Source organism: Chinchilla lanigera, unplaced genomic scaffold, assembly GCF_000276665.1.
Source record: "Chinchilla lanigera isolate Chin_1 unplaced genomic scaffold, ChiLan1.0 scaffold00015, whole genome shotgun sequence".
Taxonomy (NCBI): domain Eukaryota; kingdom Metazoa; phylum Chordata; class Mammalia; order Rodentia; family Chinchillidae; genus Chinchilla; species Chinchilla lanigera.
The window spans coordinates 5,523,395-5,546,299 of NW_004955416.1; the positions used below are offsets into that span (position 1 = coordinate 5,523,395).

At 45.1% G+C, this 22,905-nt stretch overlaps 1 protein-coding gene across 1 annotated transcript in view; it reads right to left on the reverse strand.

Moving 5' to 3' along the window:
• Positions 1 to 22,905, reverse strand: part of Rasgrp1 (RAS guanyl releasing protein 1 (calcium and DAG-regulated)) — a gene marked incomplete at its 5' end in the record, with an annotated part of 67,579 nt that overhangs the window by 29,365 nt on the left and 15,309 nt on the right. Inside the window, 1 exon segment of the mRNA XM_013512606.1 lies at positions 4,492 to 4,597. Coding sequence (XP_013368060.1) covers positions 4,492 to 4,597 — 106 coding nt within the window.

The window sequence follows — 22,905 nt, forward strand, 5'->3', positions numbered from 1 at the left end:
CCTAATTTTATAGACAGCTTGGGAACATCTAAGATGTTTGCTTTATTGTTCATAACTTCAGTCCAGTTATAAAAGCTATTTAGAATTTAGGGAGGCATCTAAAGTATTAAAAAATCTAAAATGTAAAATATTTTACTGTAGTTTAAAACCACTGGAAGTATTTCATTAACACTGTTCAAGTTAACCAAACATTTTCCAAAGTCCTTTAAAACTGCTTGCTGAAACACGGTAGGTGCACACAAAAGATAAGATTTACAAGCTGAACTTGAAAAACTACAGAGCTGTGGTTGTGACATTCGTAATTTTAATGACCCTCAATTTTAAAAATTAAATGTGAACAAACTTACTGCCTATAAAATCTGTCCTTGAGATCTGAGCAGCAGAACAAAACAGAAAAAACCACAAAACCTCACACATCAACCAAGGTAATAAAATAAAACTAAGCCCTAGGCCCCCGGCCAACTTCATGAAGCACGAGGTTCTGATGCCCACCTCTCCCGGGCGCAGCAGGAGACTTTTCCACCTCTTTACGCCACAGCAACACGAAAGCCTAGCACCTCAGAGCAAAGGGACTCAGGCACGGGTGCAGTGCACGTGAACGCTTCGTAGGGTCTGCGTTTTTGTTATTTTTCTGTCTGTTGAAGCTTCTGTTCCTCTTTCTTACTCTCCTGTTTTAAAAACGATTAGATGGCGTGGTGCACCGGCACAGCGGATCACTGTGGGCCCCGTCTTCCTCCCGCTGCCCCAGCCTTCTCTCCAAACATCTCCTGTCAGCGCTTAGACGTTGCAGTGTGCGTACTGCGCCTGTCCACCTGAGCGCTGGGGCTGGGGCCCCTCGAACCCAGCCTCCTGAGGTCATGAGAGCCTGAGGCCCTGGCAAAGGCAGCCCCCCGCAAAGGCCCTTTTCTCACTTGGGGGGTGGGGACCAAACACCCAGCACACACAGGCTGAGTCATCGGAGGCTCAGGGGTCTGTGATCTGGGTAACCTTCAGCATTTGCTGAAAGCCTCAGACTCAAACACCTTTTCTTCTCTCCAGAACTAGTGTTGTGGCCAGGGAGGGCCCACATCGCGCTGACTGTGCTTTTCAGGCCTCTAAACTATTCAAAGCATGTTTTTAAACGAATCTCCCCTGACCCCACCTAATGGAAAACAGGAAACCACCTGAGCCTATTGCCTATTTAACTAAAAGTTCTATTACTTCCACATCAAAGAACACGGAAATCAGCGTGGCGTGGTAGGGCACACCTGTAATCCCAGCACTTTGGAGGCTGGGGCAGGAGGATCTCAAGTTTGAGCCTGGCCTGGACAACTTATGTGCTTAGAGAGACACTGTCTCAAAATAAAAAAAAGGGCTAGGGATACAGCTCAATGCAAACAGCCTGGGTTCAATCCCCTGTACCATAAAAAACCAAAACAGAAAAACAAAATGGGAAACCAAGTGTGGGGGAAAAAAAATCATTTTGCTTCAGTGCTTAACCTGACTCTCCATAACAGGGAGTTTTTTATTTCATACTCCCCTCTTAGAATCCTTTTCTCTACTTCAGGTTAAATCTTAACCTCAAGCAAAACCCAGATATGTGACCTGAAAGTTCTAGCAAATACAAAGAAAAGCATGCAATGTTTTGTACCTATAATAATGCACCATTTATTGCACGCTACCATGAGACGGTCACTAAACCAAGAGAAACAAAGATCAGGAAGCCCTGGGCCCTGCCCTGGAGGGCCAGTCTATTGGAGAAAATGACAGGCAAATAGAAACAATACATATTCTTTAAAAACATGTTTCTATTTTTTCTTCATTTGTAATTTAAACTTGCCATACCTTTGGAACCTCTCATTAGCAAAATTCAGCAGCTAGACACAAGGTTCTATAAGTTATAGTGTTTGAAAGAGCCACTTATAACATGTACATATTATAGTACTGCAAAACTTACAGACTCAAGTTCTGTTAGACCAACTAATTAACACCCTAAGAGCACTTCACACTTTCTGTAGTCACAGGCAAAATGCTTTTGAAGGCAGAATACATTCAGATAAGGAAGGAGAGAGGAAGAGAGGGAGGGAGAGGGGAAAAAGAGAGAGGCTTTGATTTAAGCAATGTAAAACTAAAGGGAAAGAAATCAAATGGATGTGCAATCCCCAGAAGACTATCTTAAAACACTAGAAGTATTTCTGAAGCAGAAGGAGGGCTGGAAGGTCAGGAAAAACCCCTTGGAGAGTTCGTGAAAGGAGTTTACCAGGCACAGAGAGAGAGAGGAGGGCTTCCAAGCCCAAGGCCTGGGAGTGGCCCCCTACATCTGGAGTGCTGAGGGGTGCAGTGTGGAGGGGAAGGGACCGGGGAGCGCCGCAGGAAGCAGGAGGGGCAGGCTGGGCTGGACTGCCAGGGCTTTGGCCAGCAAGCTGAGGAGTCACACATGAGCCCGGTGGTTGGGAGAGGTTCTGAAGCAACTGCCTACCTGGCTGATTTTAAGGAAAGCACCGTGATGCAGATAATAAATACAAGAGGGACCATGTACAGGAGATGACCAGTAGGGCCAGAGGGCTGGGAAAGACATGGGGACTTGGACTTAGACGGCAGCGCAGGAATGGAGGGAGACCAGAGAAGAGTCAATTCTGAAACAGAAACTCTAGGACAGGGCGGCAGAGCCTGTGGGCGGTGAAGGCCAGGGAGTTGCCAAGACTGCTTCTGACATTTCTGGTTTAGGCAGCTGGCAATGACACCACAGCTGAAGTTGGAAACGAAACGCAGATGTCAGAGCAGGTCTGATGTGGCTGGGGTTGGGGTGAGCTCGTGAACAGATGAAGGTCTTTCAACAAGCTATGGTGACGTGTCAGCAGGAAGAGCTGGTCCAGATCTTCAAAACAGGGTTTAGGCTTGAGAAACATCTCGCAAGCGAGCAGCACAGAAGGGCAGCGTGGACGTGCAGGACAGAAGCACCTCACAGGCCAGCCAAGTGACAGGGAGAACAGCAGGCTCCTGAATTCAAGGGCAGCTCAGGGAAGAGGCCGGACGGGACCTGGGGAAGGGACAGCAGAGAAGGCAAGGAGCCCCAGGGCAGAGCTCCATGGAGAGGCAGAGGCTGTCTGGCAGTCACTGTCCACAGGATTGGACAAGCCCTGGGACTAGCGATCGTAGGTCCCTGGTGCTCTCAGAAGGAAGTCTGAGCGCTTGAGAAGGAGCAATGGTTGAGTTAAGGACCAGGAGTAAAGAGATCAGAGAGAGTGACTGCAAAGTATTTTAAGATGCATCAAATTTCTAACCTAGCAATCAGTGAAGGGCAAGTGGGATAATGAGATTAGCTTTAGTTTGGGGACACTCGAGTGTGTTGTGGCTGAGGGGCAGGTGCCAGTGAGAGGCGGTGTTTGTGGGTCTAGGGGAGAGAGAGGTAACTGGCAGAGAATGGGTCTGTGAGCAGAGGGAACGTGAGCAGGGCAGGGGGCCACTCTGCGGCAGGACCGGGGGCTCTCCCAGGGACAGCTTGGTCCCGAGGTCAACACCTTTTGAGGAAGGAACATCTGATCACCCACACTGCTTGTAATCACTGGAACATGGAGTTAACAAAAAGCAGAAAGCCTCTGAGTTGCTGCTTCAAGGTTTGAAAATTCTCTGCAGACAAGGTATCTGCACATTCTCTGTACCTGTCACTGCACAGACCTCTCCCACGCTCCACCCTCTGGGGGCCACGGAACTGCGACTCTGGAGGTGGGGGATAAGACTCCTGAGTGGGGCTAGGGAAGAGACTCAGGCGTGATGAACTTCTTTTTCTTCATATTTAGTATTTAGTTTTTCTAATGGCCATAAGATGAGCTGGGAGGAGTCAGCAGAGTAGTAAAGGATTAGTCGTGACTCAGTCCCAGGACACACACTCCAGGTGCTAAACGGTCTCACCTCCCCTACGGGCCTTTTCTCTCCACAGCTCACAAGGCAGCAGTGAGAAAGGGAAAGCAGGCGCCTCCTCCCTCCTCCCCAGATTCACACCCACAAGAGGGCTGGGACCCAGCAGGGTTTGCTCTGGGCGTCATCAGTGCCTCTGCCTGGCAAGAAGGCTCCAGCTTATCTTCTAGGATGCTGTAGCCACGGGAGCTTTCTCCTGAGCCAGGGGAGGCCTGAAAAGTTGGGAAGGAAAGCCAGGCAAGGGAGCACTGCTAGAGTCCTGCTGGTGCCCTTGTCAGCCGGTATAGGATGTCTACGGATCCTGACTACTCTACAGGGAACAGCCTTCACCAGGCAGACATACTGCAGGTAACTTCTTTAAGCACCTCTGGGAGCACTTTTGCTGCATGCAAAAGAACAGGCACGTATGAACACACACACACACACACACACACACACACACACACACACACACACACACACCCTGAAAAGATATATGGAACAATTTACACTGACGGTTATTCCCAACCAGTCAACAGAAAGCACACTTGAAATGTCAGGCTACATTTTGGATGAGCCCCACTTTGGGGTTCCCGTCGCTGTGTGCAAGGATATAGGGTCATAACTTTTTGGAGCAGTTCCGTAGAGGAGATGATGATTCGGTGCATAGTCAGCGTGACTTGCAGCAGTTGGTTACTTCGGCACAGGTTTCCATCTGCATCTGAAAATACAAAGAGCAGTGTCTGAGTCTGGCCACACAGATAAGCAGGCACCTGGGGCCGCCTGGCACCCTTCGCTACTCGGTGGGCAGCTGCCTAGGAGACAGTGCTTTCCTTCCATTCCCCAGGACTTCGCTCCCTGTGTCCTAGCTTGTCTTATTTTCCTGCTATACTTTCTCCTGCCAAATGTCCACTTTGATGTTCATTAATCACGCTGACCCAAGGGTGGGAGAAATCTGCACTAAGACACTTGTGCCTCTGGAAAGCAGGAGCACACCCAGGTTTAGGGGAGCTAAAACTACATGTAGTGGGAGTGAAGAGGGTGGAGACCTCTCTAACGCCAGACAGAGTGAGAGAGGTCACTGTGTTAATTCACTGCAGTTAAGGTATTGTTACTTTCAAAAATTTTACAAAAATATATGAACATATGAACACATTTCTAGGGCTCTCTCATGGCCCTGGAAGGGGCGTATGCAAGTAAGGGCCCCTAGCTGCACAGTGTGTATTTATATATATTTCTGGCTAGGAACAAAAAAGACTAGAAACAAGCACTACCTCCGAAAGCTGTCAGAATTGTAGGTACCCATGATGACTTGCATCAAAGAGCACGGTCAGCTGGGTTTCCAAATAATAAGATGCATTCTACACATGGACACTGGGTGTAAAACTTCTGCTTGGTGTGGTTTTCAAAGCCTTTCGACATTAATGGCATGAAGTGTGCCGGTTATTCACCGCCAGATCAGTGCTTTGGGCTTCACCATGAATCACATCACCTTGGCTTCCTTGCCAGCTGGCTTCCGGCTAGGTTCAACCACTGGGAAACAGCAGCGGGAGTCAAGCGGAGAGAGCAGGTAGGGTATTTCTCACCCCTTCTCTCGTGGACACCACTGCCCCTAAAGTGACAGCCCGTCTCTGCAATCACTGATCACACCGGTTGGCTCTGCCTTCCTGACCACAGCTCTCACTGGGATCTCATGCTATAATCGCCTTTGACCCACTGGTTCTAAGGATGGTGATGACTTTTGGAAGGTCTTAATTCCATTCTCCTCCCTTTAAGAAGTTTCCTCATTAAAGTGTCTGCATTTAGAGCAACGGAGTGGTTCTGTTTTAAAGCTGAACACCAGTAATTTGGAGGAAAGTATCAAATGAAAGAGTATACATTAAACTTCTATCATCTGCTTTGCTCTTCAGAGTATATTATAGAAAGGAGGTTATCACTGTCATTAAATTTCAAGCTGTCAGAATTTGGGCTCAGAAGCCCTGACTCTTTAAATGAACGAAAGTCAGTTCACTGAGAAAATTCAAGCAAACTGACAGTACTTCTCCGCTTCCCATCACCAAATCTGCCAACTGGTGCTCCACTGCTAGTGCCTGCCCTTCCCTCTACCGTGAAGGGAAGGAAGGGCTTCCAGAGGCTGACATCCCCACGGTGCTCCTGTTCTCCTCTTCTGAAAGATGTAGATGCACTTGTCTAATTCTTCTCTCGCAGTATCAGCTCTTCTCTCTGCTGACTTAACTGCACTGGCATTCATTCATTTCTTCATATTTATTTATTTACTTATCTCATTTCCCTTTTTAAAGTTGTATATGTTTATGATACATAAAAAATATATTCATTCAATGTCATTTAAATGTGCCCCTCTATCTCCCGCTTCAAACAAAATGAAATGAAATAGTACCTTAAACTCTGGTCCTCTCTACCTTCCCCTCATCTCTGTCTGCCTTCTCAGCAAAGCCTCATGGTCACCCCAGCTCACCTCCCATTCATTTCTCAACCATTCTCATCTTCACTTCTGTATCCACTGTTCCACTGTCTTCTGTTTTCAAAGCCACCCATCAGCGGCACACTGCTGAACCCGACAGCCATTTCTCTGTCCTCGCCTCACTTTGTGACTCAGTTGCGTTCCGCCCAGCACAGCCTGCGCTGCCGGTTCTCATCCTGGAACACTTCCTTCTCTTGGCTTCTACAGCTTCACGTGCTCTCACTTCTCCCTCAGCCTCTTCTTCTGTCTCCTCTTCCTCTGCTGGGCTTTTAAATGTCAGCCTGCTCTGAAAGCTTAATCCTCCCACTTATTTTTTTCTAAAATTTTTTTAAAATTTAAAGCTTCTTATAGTTTAAATTTTAAAAATTTTTAACTTTTTCTAGTTGAACTCCTCTAGCTCTTTGCCAAAACACTATCTCTGTGTGGATGACTGCCCAACTTTTATCTTCAGCCTTGAACAGCAGGTTAGTATGTGCCGCAGCCTACTCGACAGATCCCCTTCGAGATCTCACCATCGGGACAAACCCCTGACCTCCCCCTCCCGCATCGTTCCTCCTCCAGTCTCTCTTTATCTACAGGTATGGCACCACTGAACACCTTCAAAGTTTCCCACACTGAAAACCTACGAGTCATGCTTCATATTTTTTCATTTTCACTCATATTTATTCCATCAGGAAATCTTGATTTCTATTTCCAAAATAGATCTCAAGCCTTTTACTTCAGTCCATCCTTGCAACACTCTAGTTGCAACCACAATGACCCAATGAATGAACTGATTTCTCCGCTTCCATTCTTGGCCACCGATAATCCATTCTCCCCACAGCTGCCAGGAGTGAATCACGCCATGCAGTCAATACTCTGAAATGAACTGCAGTCTACTTCCTGTAAAACCCCTGCAGCCAGCAGTGGGGCAGGTGTCCTGGCCTCTTTGAATACTGCCCCCTTCTTCCTGCACCAGGTTACTTCTCTCCCTACTTCTGCTGATACCTTGGACACTCCAAGCTTGTTCCACCCTTCCACTTTCTCCACACTCAATTTCCAGGGCCTAGAACAGAGCTGGCACATAGCAGGTACTTGTTAAATACATGTTGACTGAGTGTATTAACTGTCTCCAATAGGAAACCCTTAACATCCCATGTCTCTTTGGAAATTGAGTTTGATTTTGTCATTAGCTATTTGGTTGATGAGATATACATACTTATTTACTTCTTAACCACAGTTTTCAAAAGAGACTCAAAGTTGCAGTTTGGCAGAACAGTTTGTTAATAGTTCTGCAAATCTCCTATTAGTTCTTTTAAAATTATACTCTGATGAGGAGGGGTTAGTATGGCTTTCTCTGCATTTACTGGCCCACATAATTTCTGTAGTAATTCTATCTTGCCACAGACGATGCATAACAAACCATTCCAAAATTTAGTGACTTAAATTGGTAACCATTCATTTTTGCTTCAGTGTCTGTGCACGAGCTGGGGGCCAGCAGACAGAAGCTGGGCTTTGCCGGGGGCCCTGCCCCAACATCTCCCAGCTCCCCTGCACCAGTAGGCTGGTGGCAGTAGGTTCTACTCATGCCAGTGACAGGACACTGAAGAGTAACTGGAAGTCTGCAATGCCTCTTAGCCCAGGATGGCGTGCTGACATTCTGTCTCACTGTCAGCCAAAAGAAGTCACAATGTTGAATCTCAATTCAAAGGGCAGGAACTTCAAAGTCACAGGGAAAAACATCAGAAATAGAGACGATAAAAAACTGGCAGTACTAATGCAATCACACCCACCACAGATACCGCAGCGGGAGTAATGCTATTCCCGAGTACTATGGGGAAAATCAGGAGAAATCAACCTGTAGCTCACATTAGAACGCTCACATGAGCAATGGACACAGGGCCAGGCTCATTCAGCGTGGACAGCTCCTCAGACTTGCCCTCTCATTATCACTTTATGGCAGGCTGGCATGTTTCCATGGATGCTTACAAATGAGGGACGGGGCTCAGAAGCATCCTCAGTGAAAATAGTTGCCTTTGAATCTTTGAGGCATCAGCTGCTGGAGAAAGTTTAGATTTGTTCCATGGGGCAGCAAAAGGCAGCACCAAAGTAGATGGACAGAAGTTATAGGAAATAGGATTGGGCATAATATGTGGCAGAAGACTCCAGCCATTAAGGTTGTGCAACAGAGCTTTCCCATCACTGCAGTATTCGAGAGGAGGCTCATGGGTGATACTTAAATGAGCAGTGCTGTAATTGGCACAGCAAGGGCCACTCACGGAAATCCTATTGAATACCTGTGCTTTACAATGTTATTTCCAGTTCGCAGAATAGCCCTGCAATATTTGCACTGTCCATAATTTACAGCAAAAAATTAAAGCATGAAGACTTTGGATAATTTGTTCCAGGTCAAAGAGACAATGGGCAGAAGGGCTAGGAGCTGACCCCTGGTTACTCAGCTCCACAGCCCGGCTCCTTCCATGCCCCTGGCTGTGGGCTACACGGCCATCTGTCAGAACAGGGGAGACCACTCCAGGTGAGCTGTAAGAACTCCTCCAGTCCTTACAGTCACAAGCCCAGAGGTTCCTCTAGGATAGTGGGCTGGAGCCAGTACATATTTGGCAGAACGGCTTTTGTATACTAATGATGTCTCAAAACTCCTCTAGGCCTTTGTTGCTTTATCTTGGTGAAAGTTGCCTGTAAGCACTGAGGGTGCCGCGCCTCAGACTCACAGTCACATTCACACCACTTCTCCTTGCACCTCTTGTTCCACCCAGCTGCAGCGCCTTCCCGTGCTGCGCTCGTGAGTCCTCACACGCTCTCTGTGGAGGTGAGTGCTGCCCAACGGTGGGACCAGAGGGGATGACTCACTCCACAGGGAGGCAGAGACGGGTGAGGGAAAAGGCAGAAAAAAAAATGCTATCTGCACTTAGTCAGGAGCTCGATTTCCTCTCTGCTCCTGCTTCTCATTTTTTTAAGAAGAGCACAGTGCGCTGCAGTCACCTGCCCTCATTCCCGCCACCAGGTCTTCCCCACAAGACCCCTAGTCCCCACGTGACCCCATCAAGGCTGCATCCCCCAGCCACACCTCCCCTTTTGCAGAGAAGCAGCCTCCTTTTGCAAGACACATTTCCAAAGTAGGTGGTCAGAGGGGATCCACCTTCCAGGCTTGCTGGATTTTATTTTGCTATAGCTTTGCTATAAGTTGATTTAAATATTTCAATGAATAATTCCATTTCTGTTTTCATCTGTAAGCTTTTTAAAAGTGCAGGGTATCATACTAAAAATTCTATTAAGTAAAAATGTGCATTGCATAATAAAAAGTGCATAACTTTTCATTAAACTCTGCTTCTCTTTATACTTTGGGAAAGGCTTCTTTAAAGGGGTGAAACCTGTCCGTGTTACAAAATGTCAATCTTACATACTCTAACACTTGACTTGGGAGAAAATATATTCTGCTAGAGAAGTGTACTATTATAAAGACCCATTCCCTGCACAGCACACAGAAAAGCTGTGAGGGTCCAGAGAGTCATGTTTCAAGGGGCCAACAACCCATTTTCTACCATTAGTCTCGGTGCTGCCAGGTGTTAAACCTTATGGAATCACAGAATCTCAAGGTGAAAGGACCATTTTCTACCTCCACTTTCCATCTCATGCATGATTTCTTTCTGAAAGTATCACAGCAAATGGTTGTCCAGTCTCTACTTTTATTCTCATGGGTACAGCTCTCTTACTACTTTATATAGCAACTTTTCATTCTACTTCAACTTTTAAAAAATAGAAGTTGGGCTTGGTGTTACACATCAGTAATCTCAGCACTTGAGGGCTCAGGCAGGAGGACTGTGAGGATGAAGTCAGCTTGGACTACAGTGTGAGACTTTGTCTGAAAAAAAAATAAATAAAAGGGATAGGATGGTGGGCTGAGGGTGGAGCTCAGTGGCAGAGCACCTGTCTACCATGTGTGATGTCCTAGGTCCAATCCTCAGCACCAGAAACAATTTTTAGCACAATTAACCAACATTGCTAATATTGACAATGAATCTGTTCTGTGGAAAGCAATGTCTTAGGTTCTAAAGGGGGTCTGAAACACTTGTTAGGCTCACAGTCTAGTTAGGGATTAACACATCATTCAAGACACCTAGAAGTATCAGCAAGTAAATGTTAAGAAGGAAATCCCTGGACCATGCTGAATGACGGGAAAGTTGAGCGAAGGGATCAATCCTACCCAGTTGTTCAGGAAGGATTATGTAAGATTTTTGCCAGGGTGACCTGGCACTGTAAGCTTTTAACAGGCTGCCTGGTCCTTTCCTTCCTTTCCTTGCCTTAGTCTTAAGAAACTGATTGGCCTGGGAAAGAAGAACTGCTCCCTGCGGATCAGAACCTTAGGAGAGAAAACTGGCAATGTACTGTACTCTAGACCCCACTTCCGGCTGACTAGAGGTGTAGTCCTACAGAGGGACTTGTCTACGGGGTGAGATGGAAAGCCAAAGTGCAAAGAGGCCATGAAAGCAGATGTCCAACATCAGAGAAAAACTCCAAACAGTCTTTTCTTCCCCTTTGTTCTTTATTTCCATGGAAATCTCCTGATGAGTAATGAGAGTTTGAGCGTGTCAAAAGCAAATGTTAGAAAGCGGTAGACGAAGGTCAGGGGAAGAAAACAGTTATGTTGCAACCAAGGGCCAAAAAATGGTAACAAGAAAGGTCAGATCAGAAAAGCACCAGAGGGGCAGGGTAGAAGCTGCTAATGCAGGGTGGCATCTCCACAACCTGCGAGGGCAGACTGGACCCAGGCAGAACTTGGCGTGCACACTCACAGTTCCAAGTGGACAACAATGACATAAATATTCTAGTGAAATCAAACCTACCTGATGGCAAGACTGTGACATTCACTAAACCTGTTCAGAGAGCATACAAAAGTTGGCCAGCTGAGAATAAGTTCAGCTTTTGCTATTGTTTTTGTTATTGTTTACTGAGTTTAGTATTTTTTAGCAGTAACAGCTGCAGCTGAGGCAGGGATGAGGGGATAGGTACTTTGAACTCATACCTTCCACTACCTGACAGCAGCCTATACACATGACTGACAGCACCATAACCTTTTATTTTTAGTCCCTACACCTCAAAACTGGGGACAAGAGAGCCAGCAAGAGAAACCAACAGCTCTGCTGTGGGGAAGGGGACCCTCACCCGAATTGCTTGCATATCTCTGTGCTGCAAATTCTTCCACTATGGTTGATCTCAAGCTACCAACATGAAGTCACTAAATGCTGAGCTGGGAAGAGATACTTGCAGTCCACTGTTGGGGTAGGTATAGGGCTCCTCCAACAGGCCCACCGCCACTGCACGGCTCATCCACAGGACTGAGGTCAAAGCAGTGGTGCCTGCTGGCCTTCCTCTTGTGTTCTTTCCCACCTAGACTCCCACCCCTGAGAGGACCACGGATGAGGAAACCGAGGTGACAATGTCTTGGCCATGGGCTCAGGGCTGGTAAATGGTGGCACCTAGTCAGGGAAGTTCTTCTGGGCCTCTCTGCTGGTACTTGATTCTTCTCAGGGATTCAGAAGTGGGTGGGAATGTACTGGGAAAAGCTCTACCATTTGGCCATCCAGGCCACAAGGCTAAATTCCCTGCCCCTACCCCCACTTCTCTTTTTCTCCCCAAGAAGCCCTCCATCCATATGGATCAACCCAGCCCTTCTCACTGGAACTGTGGCACATGCTCTAAAAATGCCCCCAGAAATTCTGACCCTTAAACCCGCCATCTTCCATGACTTCAACTCAAGGAAGGTGTTATTAGCACCACTTAGCTGAGTCAGGTACAGCCTAGACAGCCTATGGGCCAGTGACCAGCAGGTGAGGTTGTCGGGCGTCGAGAGCTCCCCATACCCTGTATGACCAGCAAAAGGGCCCTCTGCTCCCAAAGCCAAGCCAGGCACCAAGAGACACATTCCTCTCTGGGCACTGCTTTCCTTCTGAGGCGTGAAGCTCTATGTAAAGCATGACCTAGATTTTTTGGATGAGCGATTGCAATCTATAAATGTCTAACCAAGTGCATGAATTGCCTAAAGTGAGAAAGAGCTTTTAGCTGTATTGCCTCTGATGAGCAAGACAGCCAGTTTTCCTGGGGACTGCAGCCTCGATCTGGACTTGCCATGCCTGGGGAATGAGGGGTCTAAGAAGTCGTGAGGGAAGCTGTCCTATTCAGTTCCGCAAATTGGACGCAGCTCTGTAGGTGGGGGTGGGAAGGGGCTAGGAACTGAAGACAGGGCAGAGAGGAGGCACGACAGGTCCCGGCAGCCCCTGCGCTGAATCAGAGAATATCATGAGACTGTAAGAGCCACCGTGGGAAGGCAGCCCTAACTTCTCCTTCTCCCAGTGCCCATCAAACTGCCCGGGAACAGTCAAATTATCTGGCTGGATAGTTAAGTGCCAATTTGGTTCCCTGGTGAGCAGCTGTCACCACAGCCTACTTGGCTCACAGAGAGTGACCATTCGTACCACCACCCATAGGAACATAGCTGGCAAGGGGACAGGAAGCAGCAGGGTCCTGTCGCGGCTTCTCACAGGGACCTAAAAGCTGCCACTAGCAGGCTTGGAGGGCCAGGAGATCACCCCAAAAAGAGGTAGACAGAAACAAGCCAAGAAGAAAATCTGGGGCAGTGCTCTGCCCTTGCTCACCGGGACTTACTCTATTAATATTCTAGTCTATTAAAGACCTGGCCTTCCCTGCTTACTTTTAGACAGGCCAAACAGGTACTAAGAAGCATCTGGAGGAGTCTTCCCAAATACCCACGCCATGAAATAACAGAAGACCCATTTGAGAATCACTGCTTAGCCACAATCTCAGCCTTCTTTGGAAAGACTTTGTGAATGTGTGACTCAATCCTATCAGATCTGCAAGCCTAGACAACTGATGACCCCATCCCAGAACAGGGTAGAAAGGGTGCACTCATCATGCGCTGGCATACCTAACAAAGCACCGAACACAGTTTCACCACAAATGCTTATTACCATAAAAACTGGTCTTTGCCTGTAATTCTTTGCAATAAACAACTGTGTACAAAAGATAAAGCCTATCATGATGTGTGGTGACGGTCACTGAGCAAAGTCTTTGGTAATCAGATAGAAGCTATTCTGAAAGTCTCCCCTCCCTTCCTTTGATTGTAGTTAGGGTTAGATTACTGATTAAATGTATTAAAGTACTTGGGAGACTGTGAAGCATTACTAAACTGTTCTTATTTCTCTTGTGAGATTTAAAACATTACTTTGTCATTTCTGTCGACCCTGTTGTTCTTTGGTGACCCCAGACCAGAACTATGTTTTTTCATCGAACACTTAACTATAGCCACAACCCAAAGAGCAGCTGTCCACTGAGGTCTCCCTGTCTGACCGGTGAGACCGGATTAGGGCTCCCCTCAAACACGGCCTCACTCCATGATGGTTAGCTGGTGGACTTTCAAGCTTCCTTCCGATCCCAGAGTTAGGTTCACCCTCCCCTAAGGTCCTCAAATCAAAGAGGTTTATTCACACATACACAGGTGCTGGAGAGAGACCTGGAGGAGGAGCTGGGGCAGTGTCTACTGCGAGAGAGAAGCAGGCGGCTAGGTGAGGAGTCGCTTCTTATTTGAGGGAGGAAGAAACTGGCTTCTCCTCAGTAGAGAACAGCCCAATAAGAATGTGGCTCAAAACATCCCAGGTCATGAAGTGATGCTAAGGACCATCTTACAGAGATTGCTAAACTTAACTCAGAAATCCACCCACCGGAAGAGGGAAGAGACCAGGAGAAATATTTGGTATTGCCGAAGGAAACACAGCATCTAACCAGAACGAGTAAGCAATACTCAAGGTTTCTCCTGACTCTCTGGAGTGCTTCCTGTGTACCTGTGCGCTGCTCCAATCAGCCCCACAAGGTAAGCGGTGGCGCTGCCGTCTGATGGCGCTGACACTGACGTAAGGCCATGAAGTCGCCTGCCCATGCTTACAGTCAGGAAGTGTAGGCCACGGTTCAAACCCAGGCTGCTTAGTCTAGGAGGGCTCTGATCATTTGAGTCTCAGTGTGCTCATCTGTTGAAGGAGCGCTTTGATGGTGTCCCAACCCTCCGCAGAGATAATCAGGAGATCAGTCTAGATAAGGAAAGAGCTGGGACTAACAACAAACTTGTGGGCCAAGTTCAAATCACTACGATGGCCGGATGGGGGCCCCGGGTACTGAGGTGTCCTGGCGGTAATTACGTAGGCACATGAAACCCTCACTTTGCTGCTGAAGTACTAACACCTGACATGTATTAGTGCTCTATGGACGGCCTCTTTCTCCTCATGTGTGATCCCCTCTGAGCCTCACACGCTCTCCGTGAAATGAGTGTTATTTTCATTATAGATGAAGAAACAAGAGAGTAAGGCAACGTGACCTGCCCGAAGCCACTTACCCGATGAGTGAGAACGTGGCAGCTTGAGTTCTGGTCTCTGGACTTGAACCCTACTCTTTCCACCGTATCTACCAGCGCTTCTCAGCCTGAGTTATGAAGACAGAAAGCGCAGGCTTTCGCTCAAGCATTAAAGGTCTCTGGAGCGGTCTTGCCTGCTCAGTGACTACGTGAGCAGCAGTAATCACCATCACACAGAGCCGCGGGCTGACTGTGTGCAGGTGGGGGCCGGACCACGCTACAGATGCACTCTCCAAATTTTACAGCAGCTCCGCGTGGTGGAGCTTGTCTCAGTTTCACACATGAAGAAACAGACACAAGAAGTAAAACTAACTCAGTTAAGGTCCCACAGCTAGGAAGTGAGAGGAAGGGGCCAAACTTTTTTTGCCAATCATTCTAAGTTTTCAAATTACCCCTGTGTATGATAATTCTGCACTGCCTTTTAGGTGGGACTCGCTCAGGGTGAAGGAAAAGGGCCAAGTCCACTTGTGGGCTGTGCTCAGCAGGCTCTGGTCCTCTGCTGCACACAGCATAGTGATGGGGCTGCTGGGGCTGCTGGGGCTGCTTCCTTTAGTCAGATCCAACTATGAGAGACCAGGCATCCACGCAGCCATGGTAAACACCCAGCAGTGACAGCTGTGCTCAGGAGGAAAAAGCTCAATGCCTTCAAGAGGTGCAAGCAGTGGGGCCTACACCCTCAGGGTCTGGCGATGGAGGGACAACCTGGAGGCAATGGTGAGGACATGAATACAGTTTTTAAGGAAGAAAAGGTGAAAAGAGGACAAAAAACTACTAAAGCGCTAAGAGTTAGACTGTTCTTTTAATCTATGCTAACATCTCAGGCATTCAATTCCATTCACAGTCCAAGGCAGAGCAGCCCTCAGAGCAGTGACAATCAGAGGAGTCTGAGACTCTTCAATATCTTTAAAGATCCTGAATTTAAAAGGCACTGTGCAACCGCACAAGGTATTCTTGACTGAGAAAAACACTAGCATTCAAAAAGCCTTCCTAGGCTTTTGATTCTGATTAGATTTCCCAAAACTTATCAGCTAAAAAGTTGATTTTTTTTTTTTTTAGGCCTAGAAAAGTAAGAGGTCATAGCTGTGTACAGTGGTACAAGCCTATAATCCCGGCACTCTGGTAGGCTGAGGCAGGAGGATCCCAAGCTTGAGTCCAGCTTGGGGAATTTAGCAACTTAGATACTATCTCAAAAACATAAAAAAGGGGCTGAGGCTGTAGCTCAGTGCAAAGATCTTGGGTTCAAGCCCAAGAACTACACCCACTGCCCACATACATGAACGAGAAAGATAAGGGGCCAGGCTTGAAGCAGCTGAGATTATGAGTTTCTGAGCGTTTCTAGCCAGTTGATTCCAAGATTGCTCAAATTTGTGGTATCCTGATCAGTTGCTCAACCAGTCAGCCCTTGGTTTGCTCCCAGAAGCCTGCTCTGATCAGTGCAGTGGTCAGAAACGATGCTGAGGGTCAAGCTACCACTTGGGCACCAGAAATACCACCAAACAGCCCTGACTTACATTTTCATAACACTTCACTCCACGAGGTCTTATATGTGTGTTATCTTATGTGGCAATCCTAACAACCTTGTGAGCTGGGTGGGGATAATCTCCAGTTTACAGATGAGAAAGGCACAAAGACAGGGCTGACCATCTGTCCAAGGTGTTCAGAGTGATGGGGGGCCTTGCCATATCAGCTAGTGCTCTGGGGAGATAACTGGCCCACAGATGATATCATCACCGGATGGGGAGGTGGAGTCCCAGGCCTGGGTTTTCTCATCACGAGTCTAGGGTTCTCTATTCAAAAATGCTGCTAGTCACCATGGAGGCTGCAGACATAAAGGGGATCCTGTCCCCAAACACATCAGAAATCCACAGGCCATTCGGATGCAGACCAGAAGAGAATACAGGCCTGGCAGGAGGGACACACAAAACACCAAGGCAGTTCAGAGGAAGGGAAAGCCAGGTCTGACAAGAAGAAATGGCACCACTTTCATGGAGAGGGTGGCACTGGAGCTGGGCCTGGAAGGAGGGGTTGGATGTTAACAGTGTTAAGACAAATGGAAAGGTATGCTAGGAAGGGAAGACATTTCTAGGTCTGGAAATGCAGTTAAAGTTTATCTGGGAAAGAATATGAAGTCCAGTTTGGCTGAGTTAAAAGCTCTTCCCCCCTTTTTATTACTATATATTTTGATACATAACAAATACATTCATTGTGTCGAATTGGGACACCTACATATTGCATCTTGATCCCTTTTACTTCCCTTTCTCCTTATCTTCCTCCCATCAGAAAGCTCTTATATGTGGGGAGGAAAGTGTGGAAAGGCAGATCACACTCATAGTGTTGGGGGACTAGACTGAAGAGCTGCTCTTACTCTGATCTTTTCTTTAAAATTGCAAAAGCAAGTCTGGTTATAGTGGCACATGCCTGTAATCCCAGCACTAGGGAGGCTGAGACAGGAGGATCATGATGAGTTCGAGGCCACTCTGGGCTACACAGTGAGTACAAAGCCAGCTTGAATTACAGAGTGAGACTCTGTCTGAAAAACAAAAGCAAAAACTAAAACAAAATAAAATAAAATTGCAAAAGCAGACGGCCCACCAAGAGAGGGAGGCAGTACTCTCTGGTCTGGCATCCTATTAAAACAGACAGGTTGCTGTACCAGAGAACCTGAGGCCTAAGGGCTCTTTTCAAGGCAATGATTTCTACAGAGCCTTCCTTACTTCAACTTCCACATGGGTGGAGCCCTGCAAAGACAGGTCCACCAAGGGAAGATGACACACACTGCCACAGTGAGCCCCTAGCAGAGCAGCAAGACAAAGGCCCGCTTTTGCTGAACTTGACTCCTTTTGTTACTGTTTAGGAAGCTGGATCACTTGCTGTTACATTTCTCCTTCCTCACTTTATTAATACTAGCATCTTAATGTTAGGTTCCTTCCTGTCCCCGTCTTTCTCTGCTTCCTTTGGAAGCTAAGGAAGCACAATGGAAGATTAGCCATGGTTACAGAAAATGGCCACTCTAGGGCTCCCCACATTGGTCACTGGCAGGCAGGATCGAGCGCTCACTGGCAGAAGATATTCAGACCCCCAAATATGTGTAAGAAAGTTGGCAAGGATGGGGCTCAAAGTGTGCAGAGCTCTGGCTTCACGTGCTTGGCAAAGTGGGGTGATATGGTTATTTGATCTCAGTCCTTCACGAGCAGCACTGCTGCCCTGATCCACGCACAGCGACTTCAGTGAACTCAGCCTTGAGCAGCCCAAACAGGTTCAGAGTGGACTGTGAAGTCAATGAGCACCTCAGCGCCTCCCCCGTTTAGTATGTCTTTTCCCTTTTCTCTTGCACTTTTCAGCACTACAAAACACATGGTCACTAGCAAACGGCAGGAAAGTTCTATGCTGAGTTACCTGAGATTTTGACATTATTCAAGCATATCTGCATAGTAATTGTGAGAGTAGATAACAATGAAAAGAAAAAATTCACGAAAGGTAAGATTTGGGGCTTTTGTGAGATTTTTTTTTCTAATGAAGAAATCTTAATGATAATATTCTAGTTACTCTTTGGAGAGTTTTGCGAGAATCAATGGTTTTTCTTTCTCTCTCAGGATGAGAATGTTCAGTTTATATAGAAGTAAATAGATATATTAAACCTGACTGATTTTCAAGGCCTCTTGAGCTTAAAAATAAACAGTAAATCTCACACCACAAATCTAAAACAGATTCTAAGACCTTACTTTAGAAAAACTGCATCAAGATAACCAAGGATAGAGCATGGAATCTGTATTTTTAAAAAGCTCTTCAGGGATCTGATGATCAGTCAAATTTTATTAGGGTGATCTGGACCAGTTAATGTACTTGCCCTGGGGAAGGTCTATAAACTACTAATTACCCTATGACAATCTTTCCAATTTCAGAAATCAGTGGTAAGTTCTTTGAGCTGTTTTCAGGGCGAAACAGACTTAGGTAGTTAAACAGGTATTGCTGAGCAACATTAGACGCCTTGGTAGGGTTTGGAAAGTTCTAATTTGAAAAACACAAGTGGAAGCGTATAAAAAAATCAACCTATTATAAGACAGAGAGCCATGATCAAAGGTTATTTATCTGGGCCAGAGGAGTATCCTACTATATATAAATACACAAATATTTCTTGTCAGAAATATGTGTCACCAAGAACTTCCTTCCATTCTGCAATTGGCCTATTCATTTCCATAAAGATACCTTTGATGAGCAATTTTTGATTTCTTTATGAAGTTCAATTGGTTAAATATACCATTCATGGTTACGTCTTCATGTTCTGTCCAAACACACCTACCTCAAGCTTACAAAAATATCCCTCTAAATTTCCTCCCAGAATCCTTACTATTTTAACTTTACATTCAGGTTGGAGTTATTTAAATCTGTCAGGTAAACTTGATTCGTCTCAAGTTATTTTTTGTGTAGGGGGTGAGATACAAGTCTGTGACTGTTAATCCTGATATATCAGCTTCACTAGATGAAGAAATAATGAGCAGATTAGTAAAGCATGTTCCTGGTGCTTCTGGGTGGGTCACAGAGGTGTGACCTTGGGTTCTGTATGTGTCCCATCATCCATTCTCTCTGACAGTCTTCCTCTGCTCTGCTTCTCAACCACTGTGAACTAAGTAGCTTGGTTTTGCTACACTCCTCTATCATGAGGTTTTTGCCTTGGAGCCTACTAACCATGTACTGAATCACCTGAAACCACAAGCTACATTAAAGCTTCAAGCTGTAGGTGTTGGGTAGTGTGTCTCAGTGATGGTAAAGCTAATATAAGATCATAGTGCATTTTCATCATAGATATCATTTGTTCCAATACTGTTTGTTGAAAGGACCTTCCTTTCTTTATTGACTTGCTTTGATACCTTTGTTGAAGATCAAGTGACCATATAGTATATGTGGATTTATTTTGGAACTTACTATTCTGTTCCATTTATATATTCATCTATCTGTATGCCAATTTTACATAGTCTTAATTAAACTGTAGCTTCATAGTAAGTCTTCAAAACAAGAAATATAGATTTTTGCAACTGGTTATTGGTCACATACATTTTCATGATTGTTTTAGCTATTCTGGGTCACTTTATTTTCATATAAGCTCTAGTTATATCACCTGAAGCCCTAGTTATTTTCCCTTTGGCCCTTTTTAAAATAATGACTTGCTGTGATGATTTAGATCTAAAAGGTCCCCCAGATTCTCATGTGTTCAGACTTCTGGAAAGAGGTTGGATCATGGGGGTGCTATACTCATTAGCAGATTAATCCACTGACTAGTTCAAAGCTATACGTGCTGTTAGGGTGTGGAGTCTGGCGGGAAAAGGCAAGTCATGGGGGTGTGACCTAGAAGGCTGTGTCTCCCTCTCCTGTTCCTCCTTTCTCTCTCTGCTTCCTGGTGCCATGGTGTGAGCAGCTACCTGTGCACAGACCCTTACCACATCATTTCTGCCCTGAAGCCAGCTGACCATGAAGTAAAAATGTGAGCCAAAATAAACCTCTCCTCTTTTACACTGCGAATGGGCATTACATTGTATTGGGTATGATGTCCCAGTGAAGAGAAACTAAGACACCTGCCTTCAGCTTGATTAATCCTTCCTTACTCAGCATTCAAAGCAGTGTTAAACCCTCTAATAAACTGTTTTGAGATATTTTACTTTTCATTTCAAAAATTTCCAAGTGGTTCCTTTTAGTGTTTCCATTTCTTTGTTGAAGTTACCGATCTGTTGATCTTATTTAAATTCTCCAACATATTTATAATATCATTTTAAATTTCCTATCTACTAATTCCAACACTGCTGTCATCTGAGTTCATTTCTATTGACCTTTTTTCTTCTGGTTATTGGCTCCATATCCCTGCTCCTATTTATGACTGGTAACTGTTTATTATATGCTGGGCACTGTGGTCACAATATTAGAATTTGGACTTTGCTCCTTTATAAAGGTATTTTATTTCTCTGAGCCTTAGGTTGATCCTGTCCAGCACTGGACTTGGGCTTTGCGAAGGTGGGTCAAAACTAGCACACACTCAGGCACAGTGTGGTGGTCTTTTCTGTGTTTCCCCGAATGCCCAAAACGTTACGTCTCTCCACTTGCTACTTGGATCTACAGTATTCTGTGACTAAGGGGCCTCCTTTGACTCACAGATCCCAAGTAACTGTTACTGTTATGGAGTGATATTCACTCACAGTTTAGTATTTGTCAAAGACCAAAGAGCTTCCTTCTCTCCTGTATCCCACAAATTCTTGCCATTCCAGAAGCATTGAATGCTAATTTTCTTTTCTCTTCTAGGCAACATTCTACTGCCTAGACACTAGGTCCGGTATCATTTTATCTCCAAGTTGCTCCTATTTTTCATACAATGAAAACAGTTATTTTGCATCTTTGCCCTGTGCTATAGCTGTTTACATAAGGAAAATAATTCTAATACCCAATATTCCCCTATGGTTGGAAATGTAAATTCCTGCTTTTATGTTCCCTTTATAAATGGGAAGTCCCAGTTCTTTCCAAAATTTAAATCCACTTAGTCTCTATATATCCTCCAACAGGTAAATAATGCATACTAGCTCTTCTATGTTTATCTATGTTATCAAGACATTAACATGCTTCATGGTATGAAGACAAAGAAGAAAGAAAAATCCACTTATTTGTCTTCTTTTCAGGTTTTAACATCTTATATCCTGAATTTTATTTCTGTATCATTTCTTAACTCTTTTATTACCTCTCTACTCTCTGTAGCATTTCTGTTCACTAAACTTGGACCTAACTGCGCTCTGGACATTATTTGGTCAGATCTTGGTACATTAGACAGATATTTTGTGTATCCAGCTCATCAGCATTCCTCCCTTAATTTTAATCACATGATTCTGAAGAGAAACGTTGAGTTCTTAAATGGCACCGCTCCTGTGGCCACACTTGGTTGGTTCAAACAATAGTCACCTGGTCCAATTTCAACCAGTTCTTCCCTGACACTTTCTTTACTGAACTTGAGGTAAAATATTAACTCTCTAAAGGTAACAGATGCATGATAGTAATATGTTCCTTGTCCATGGAGAAGACAACTCAGTAAAATAGACTGGCTAACATGCAGATGATATTTTTCGAGGTAGAAAGGAAAAAAGAAGAGCGGGAGAGAGAGAGAGAGAGAGAGAGAGAGAGAGAGAGAGAGAATGAGAATGAACACATGCTACAATCCCCTAATGATGCCCTAGTCCATCAGTGGTGAGCCTACGGCAGGTGTGCTGCAGCGGGTTGTTTATATCACTGGAAGCTCTAAAGCATTTGCCATCACTGCCCTAGCTCCTAATTTCCAATGTTCCCAAGGCCTACAAAGATGCTACACTCTTCCTGGGCTTTAGTTATATAAAACTTTACATACTGATTTTAGTAAATCCCATAAAACAGTTTATGTTGGATTTCTGCCATTGTCTTGAATTATATTTTGAGAAATGAAAATCCTTGGGTCTTATTTACTGGACACCAAATTAATATATCTCAAATTCATGTAAAATTTTAAATTATGAAACTGGTTACTGGGCTTGTGTTTATTGTGACAATATCCCAGTGATTTTTTTGACACACCTATTCCAACCAGACATTTCCACTCTGTATTTCAATGATGCGAGCTTTGGATTCTATGTCATTTGTGTTATTAATCTGAGGGAGTGATACACTAACATCCATTAAGTCTACAGTAATAATAATTACTGCCCTACCTGAGTCTCTACTCTGTTATGTAATTATAGTAACATGTTATACAGTCTTTCTTCTTCCCAACAAAAGTAACATTTATGTTAACAGAAATTGAGACTCAGAAACATTAATATGACACAACATTTATATACTCCAGCATTAGGAACAGACTGCAGAATACAATATCCCCTAACATGTAAAGTCCATTTATATTAATGTAATACCAAGTTATTTTAACTTTTTGAGAAGACTCATGACACTACTGGTTTATATTAAACTTATATCTACTAAGATCAACTAGATCATACTAGCATTTCTCTCTAGTATTTCTTAGTATTTCTCAGAAGAACAATCAATGCAGATTTCTCCTATCGAGTACATTAGCAATGTTTTTAAATTTAAGCACAAAGACTTTTTAAAAATTACTACTGAAGTCTTG